Source organism: Cyprinodon tularosa, unplaced genomic scaffold (assembly GCF_016077235.1).
Source record: "Cyprinodon tularosa strain WSP-4 unplaced genomic scaffold, ASM1607723v1 ctg631, whole genome shotgun sequence".
Lineage (NCBI taxonomy): Eukaryota > Metazoa > Chordata > Actinopteri > Cyprinodontiformes > Cyprinodontidae > Cyprinodon > Cyprinodon tularosa.
Window position 1 is genome coordinate 433,010 of NW_024039376.1, and position 6,663 is coordinate 439,672.

The 6,663-nt window shown below is 40.8% G+C and overlaps 1 protein-coding gene across 1 annotated transcript; it reads left to right on the plus strand.

Annotated features, from left to right (window-relative positions):
* Window positions 1–642: 642 nt before the first annotated feature.
* LOC119798634 (high affinity immunoglobulin gamma Fc receptor IB-like) lies at window positions 643–5,176 on the plus strand. The gene is made up of 6 exons (XM_038308188.1): window positions 643–764; window positions 872–907; window positions 2,752–3,015; window positions 3,095–3,340; window positions 4,577–4,690; window positions 4,791–5,176. The coding sequence occupies exons 1-6, from the start codon at window positions 734–736 to the stop codon at window positions 4,844–4,846; spliced, it is 747 nt and encodes a 248-aa protein (XP_038164116.1). The 5' UTR covers window positions 643–733; the 3' UTR covers window positions 4,847–5,176.
* The last annotated feature ends 1,487 nt before the right edge of the window (window positions 5,177–6,663 follow it).

Here is a 6,663-nt window from a genome sequence, read left to right on the forward strand (position 1 = left end):
ATAACAAATGGGAAAGAAACTTGAAAACGAAAGAAATTACAGGGGATCTAATACTTTTTACAGCATTGATGTCTGTCTGCATTTGAAGAGATTGATTTCTTTAAATAAGCAAGTAACTACCAGAATTAAAGATGGTGTTCAGGATATCAGCTCATAGAATGGGTCGATCCAGTTAAACAGATTTATTATAATATTCTGTTATTCTCATGATGTTCTGTAAACATCATGGCACATTTCACAGAATCTCCCCCTCATTTGTCATCGGTTAGTTTAGTCCAATCAGAAAAAATTACTAACCAGATATGAACTTTATCTCTAACATGAAACATTTCCTTTTCATTTTATTCTCTCCGGTAAACTTCTCTCTGACGTTTGCAACAGACTAAAGTCAGTCTGATGTCACCAGGAGACTGATTTGACCTCCTCTTTAAAGAAGAGGAAACATTTTCTTAGAAACGTTGCTGCAGCAAAAATACAGAACAAGTTTATCAAGATAAGGAAGTTGAGTCTTCACCACATGTTAGATTAAAACACCCACAACCTATTTTAATTGTGTAAGAAACAACGGGATTGGCTGCCAGATGTCGACATTTAGTGATGATTGTGTTTGTCCTTCCACTTTGATGATCTCAACACGACGTCTTTTGTTTCACAGCCTTTTAAAACGCAGCCTCCGTCACTACATTTTCCTGTCTGTCAAACTGCTGTCGATCTCAGTGTATCCAGCTGTAGGATGAAGGGAACATCTGTCCACGGGATCCTGGGTGAGTCCCAGCTGATAGATGTGTGTTTGGGGATAAAATGTTGCATCTTCTCACAGAGCAGCTTATCAAAGGTCAGACTGACCTGGGTTTGATTTCTCTCTATTCAGCTCTCATCTTCCTGTTGTGCTGCAGATCAAACCAAGGTTAGAAGCTTTTCTATCACTACTTCTGTCTCTGAAACTAACTGTTAAAGAAAGGTAAGGCAAGTTGATTTATATAGCACAATAAAGTGCAAAGACAGTTCAAAGTACTTAAATGAATGAAATAATAAAACAGAAGGAAAAATAACAAGTAAAGATAAAAACAGGATAAAAGCAGGTAGTAAAACAAACAAAACAGTTGTCTGGGAGGTTGATACACTGACAAAAGATGTATTGAGGTGCCATTATATACTATTTAAAGCACAAAGACATTATAATAATCTTTTAAAGCTGTTGAATCTCCCAGTCTAAAAGCAGATCTGTTTGGGATTTCTGTTCCCATGCATGGAGATGTTTGTGGCATGCACTCACCTAACATATGCCTACGTAATCCTACAATAACATGATATTTACAGTTGATTTATTAAAAATGCTTCTCAGTAAAAGTCAACAGCAATAACTCCAATAACAAATGATAATTTCAGTCGAAATGTATTTATTAAAAATGCTTAACAATTCCTGTAATGAATGAATAGCACAATGAAAGAAATAATGCCTCATCTAAAACATCCGTCACTTAACAATAAAAGTTAACAATAACTCTCAGATGATACTCAGCCTCAGCAATGAAGGAAATAATGTCTGTTCTGTAGGCTATTGGACAAAATAAATTAACAAATGAGCTAATTAACAAAAAATTCCTTTTGTGTAGCAAAAATTATTCAAAATGTACCAAAAACTAACAAACATATCAATAGACTATCTTTACTTTCGGTGTCCAGGTGGCTTTTCAGATTCCTTGCACCTCCATTGGACACCGAGACATATGTGCCTGCTTTACACACTGTGCACAAGGCGTCCAATGTGTCTCGACCCGGTCTGAAAGCGGGGAAACTCTTTTGTAAATCGTTGGTAAACATACATTTGCGCTTTTGCATGTTGTTGGCGTACTGACAGCCAAGCAATCTATATTCTGATTAAGAACAGGGCTGCCCGCACTGACGCGGCTCAGGGATTACGTCACACGCAGCGTCGTGCGCAGGGCCTTAGTGCCTGTAAATTTAATGGTCCAATGAAGGTAATTTAAAAAATCAAGGACGTTTCCTCACTTTCTAAAAAAAACCCGGGACAGGACGTGAAATACGGATATGTCCCGGGAAATACGGACGTTTGGTCACCCTAGACTATGACCTGGATGACTGAGAATCTTCATCAGCATAAAACTCAGGGTGTATAAAAATGAACTTTGTGTTAAAGTGTGTGGTAATCCACTCAAACATCTGTTGGTTGCCCCTGTTCTGCTCTGTTTGCCTGATCTGTTTTTGGACGGTTACCTCGATTCTGCCGGCTTACAACCTTGGATCTGTCTCCTGACCCTGGCTTGGAAACTCCTTCAGCACCTCCTAGGATCTCTGAACTTCTGGCCTGGAAACCTGCTCCTGCTTCGACGCGTGTCTGCTGACTTCTGCTCGTCCGTCTGCTCTGCTTCTCTCCTGGAACTGTAGGGGCGGCTCCTGCCACCTGCTGTGGAGAAACAATCCCTCTTGATTCCAGTTTTTCTTCTGGGCTCAGACTGAACTTTAACCAGGTTAGTGACTCACATGCTCATTATCGATTCCCATCTGAGTTTTGTTGTCACTAACCTGAGTTTCCACCTCTACAAAGTATCCAGTGATCCTGCCACAGCTGAGGAGCTGCTGTACGCTCAGCAGTTAATAAACGCTTGCTTTGAAAACACTCTGACCTGTCTGCTTGAATTCTTGGACCTACATTCTGAGCTTCTGACAATTTGACCCTTAAACAGGTTGCTCAAACTAACAGGAACTATTGTTATTTCATTTCCCCAGCTGGTCTGACTGTGAGTCCCATTAGATCTCAGTTTTTCGATGGAGAAGCTGTATCTCTGAGCTGTGAGGAGGACAACAGCTCAGCTGACTGGACCGTAAGGAGGAACACAAGTAGAAGAGAGTCAGAGTGTGGATATGGATGGGGGAAACGTGTTGGTCCATCCTGTAATATCAGCAGCCTCTTTGTAGATGACAGTGGAATTTACTGGTGTTGGTCGTCCAGAGAGGGAGCAGCCAGCAGCAGCATCCAGCTCACTGTCACTGGTAAGATCAGACTGTGGAGTTAGTGTTGATGAAGCTGTGTGGAAATGGATGAAATGCTGTAGTTTGTCTCTGTGTTGAGGTGGATCAGTGATCCTGCAGAGTCCTGTCCTCCCTGTGATGGAGGGAGATGACGTCACTCTGAGCTGTCTAACCTGGACCACTCCCTCCAACCTCCCAGCTGCTTTCTATAAAGATGGCTCCCTCATCAGGACTGAGCCCAAAGGTCACATGACCCTCCACCATGTGACCAGCTCTGATGAAGGCCTCTACAGGTGTAACATCAGGGGTCATGGAGAGTCTCCATCCAGCTGGATCTCTGTTGAAGGTCAGGGAGCGTTCTACTTTCTATCCAGAATAAATTGTATCAGTCTTTATTTACAGGACCCTTTAGACACATGGTAGAATTACTGAGACCAAGCAATCTATCTGGACCTGTATAACAGAATCAAAAGCTGCACCAAAGTTTAATGAAGCCGGTAAAGACGATTTGTTCTGATCCTTATTAAATCTGAGTTGGCACTTATCTATCATCTATCATTAGAATAGAATAGAATTCAACTTTATTGTCATTGCACTGTCACAAGTACAAGCAACGAAATGCAGTTAGCATCTATCCAGAAGTGCTATACAGGATATAAATATGCATTACAAGTGTACAGAGGGTATGTATAAATAGACTATAAAATGTATGTATAAACAGTATAACAGCATTAACAGTGATTGAGGCTGTAAATGAATATAGACACTATATACATGTATACAACTATACAGAGATGTTACCTGGATCATATAAATATATATATTAGTGGGGTTATAATGTATGGTACAAGTTGACATATTATATACACGGATTGTGAATGCGTGTGAGGAAGCAGTTTGTGGTATGTGTGAGGAGCGTCCATGGTTATTGTTGTGTAGGGGGATGGGAGTACAGTCCTTATAGTTCGTGTCATGAGGCGTTCAGAAGCGTGACAGCTGTGGGGAAGAAGCTGTTCCGGTGCCTGGTGGTTTTAGTCCGTATGCTTCTGTAACGCCTCCCAGAGGGCAGGAGAGAGAATAGTCTGTGTGCAGGGTGAGTGGGGTCCTTGCTGATTTTCCCGGCCCTTTTCAGACACCGCTTCCTGTAGATGTCCTGGATGGCAGGAAGCGGTGCCCCGGCGATGCGCTGGGCGGTTTTCACCACCCTCTGCAGCGCCTTCCGGTCCGAGGCAGAGCAGTTCCCATACCAAACTGTGATACAGTTGGTGAGGATGCTCTCGATGGTGCAGCGGTAGAAGTTCGTGAGGATCTCTGTGGACAGATGGTTCTTCCGCAGGGTCCCCATGAAGAAGAGGCGCTGGTGGGCCTTCTTGATGAGTTTGGAGCAGCTGGTCGTCCAGGTCAGGTCCTCAGAGATGTGGACACCCAGGAACTTGAAGCTGTCCACACGCTCCACCGCCGTCCCCTTGATGTGGATGGGGGGGTGTGGGTCGGCGTTCTTCCTGAAGTCCACGATGAGGTCTGATGTTTTCCATGACGGCTTTTAGAGTTTAAATTAGTCTAATTAAACCTGTATCCACAGCCCTGCCGACCTCTAAAGCCACCTACCTCAGACTGGTCTGCCACCTGGTGGTCTTTTGCCCATACTTCATCTCAACTCTCCGTATGATTTTCTTGTATCGAAGAAAAGCTACAGGTAACTGTTCATATTTTTTTATTTTGAGCTCCTCATCAATCAGTCAGCTTTGTTTAAAATTATAAAGTCTAAAATCAAAATATCTACATTTTCTTTTTAGCTAGCAGTAAGGGTTTCAACTGTTTCCATGGTGATGACGCCCCTCGCCAAGCCTGATGATGTCATAGCTGGTGTCACCACTCTGATTTCTGAAATTATTTTTTTATTAGTTGTTTTTACTTTCAGTGTGAATTTCAACAATGTTTAGTGTTTATATATATAACACTAAATGTTTGTTATTCTTCATGGCATCTGGACTTTTACTGAAAACAGAAAATAAAGTTGCATCGCTTGTGCTCATTTTATTTAAAGTTACTGTAAGAGGAACTTTTTTTTTTTGAGCTTACAAACATCAGCATAAAGAATTTATTCCTCATATAAAGGTTTTAAATTTGTTGAAAGGTAGTACCACAATAATGACAACACATATAAAAGATATTATATCAAAATCTGTTTTATTCGCCAGGCTTTTCAACAAAAATGGGGAACTTTACCTTTTCCACAAAGGAATGTTAAATATTCATACTCAAAAACGGCTACTTAAAATTTTGAGTTTTCTCCTTGCGGATATGAATAAATCAAATTTCTGCATTGTGGTGCTGTATGCATCTATTGATGGAGTCAGTGATGTGCAATATTGATATATTTATTGCCCACCTTAGACAGGGTGTTAATTATGCTATGTGATCAGATATTATTTGGACTGTCTTATACTGTGTGCATTGATGTCTGAAAGACATCTTCTGTCTCTAATTATCTGTTTACTACAGTGTGTTGAATTCATGTTAATGTGGATTTAAAGACATTTCTATTAGTGAAAAGAATTGCAGGAGGGAATATACAAAAAAGGGTCTAATGAACGAAAACTTTCGTGACCCCCATGCAGTACCTCCATGGACCCCTAGGGGTCGCGGACCCCCTGTTGAAGACCTCCGCTCTAGAGGGTTATCTACTGTTTAATATTTTAAGCTTTATATCTCAAACTTTATTTTACTTTTTTCATTAATCAGCTGCTTAGTAGCAACATGTGGATGAAACCGTCAGATAACGAAGTTCAACCGAAGGATGTACTACTCAGCAACTGATTATATCTGATCCAATATTGTCATTAAAACTGCTAAAATATAATTTATTTGTCTTTTAATGAGTTGTTAATAAGGTGATAAACGTAAAATTTTGTAGCAGTACACATTTGAAACCAGTGTAAATATTTCTTTTAGGTACTAGAGCTGGTGTAAATATGACATTTTAACATCCAGGCTGGTGCTATATTAGGAACACTGATGGCAATGACAATGAAAAGTTCAGATTTAGAAAAGATTTAGATCAAACTTTTCTATTCATACCAAACACTCAAAGGGCTTTATATCATGATAACATTCAATGACTTGCATCCAGAAACACTCATTCATATGCTAAAGTGCAAATTTAATTTAATTCAATTAAGTTTTTTTATAACACCATTAAAAACATATGTCATCTCAAGGCACTTTACAGTTCAAACAGATCATCCAGTCCAATTGATTAAAACTTATCTATCTAAGAAAAAACAGCTGATTGCATCGACTCATTGACTGGAAGGCAATCCCTCACTCTAAGCATGCTTGTAGCGACAGTGGAGAGAAAAAACAAAACTCCCTTTTAACAGGGAGGAACCTCCAGCAGAACCAGGCTCAGTGTGAGCGGCCATCTGCTGAGGCCGACTGGGGTTCAAGGAGACGGAAGCAGAGACACAAAAAGCAGCTGTAAAAGGCGGCCCCATCCAGGAAACACAAAGCCAGGCAGTCGAGCTCCGAGCCAGCTCCCATGTCAGAGGACGAAGAGAGCACATCCAGTTAGTCACAGTCAGGGAAACAGGACTACACTGGAAAACAGGCCAAGCTCCAACATGTATAAACGAAGGAGTTGATGGAAGCAGCACAGCTGATATTTCT

What these genes read in the sequence shown, in the direction of transcription:
- LOC119798634 (XM_038308188.1), top strand. Translation starts at nt 734, where the DNA reads ATGAAGGGAACATCTGTCCACGGGATCCTGG. An exon ending in ATCTGTCCACGGGATCCTGG is followed by an intron (nt 765 to 871) that starts GTGAGTCCCAGC and finishes CTCTCTATTCAG; the next exon opens with CTCTCATCTTCCTGTTGTGC. An exon ending in GTATCGAAGAAAAGCTACAG is followed by an intron (nt 4,691 to 4,790) that starts GTAACTGTTCAT and finishes TTTTCTTTTTAG; the next exon opens with CTAGCAGTAAGGGTTTCAAC.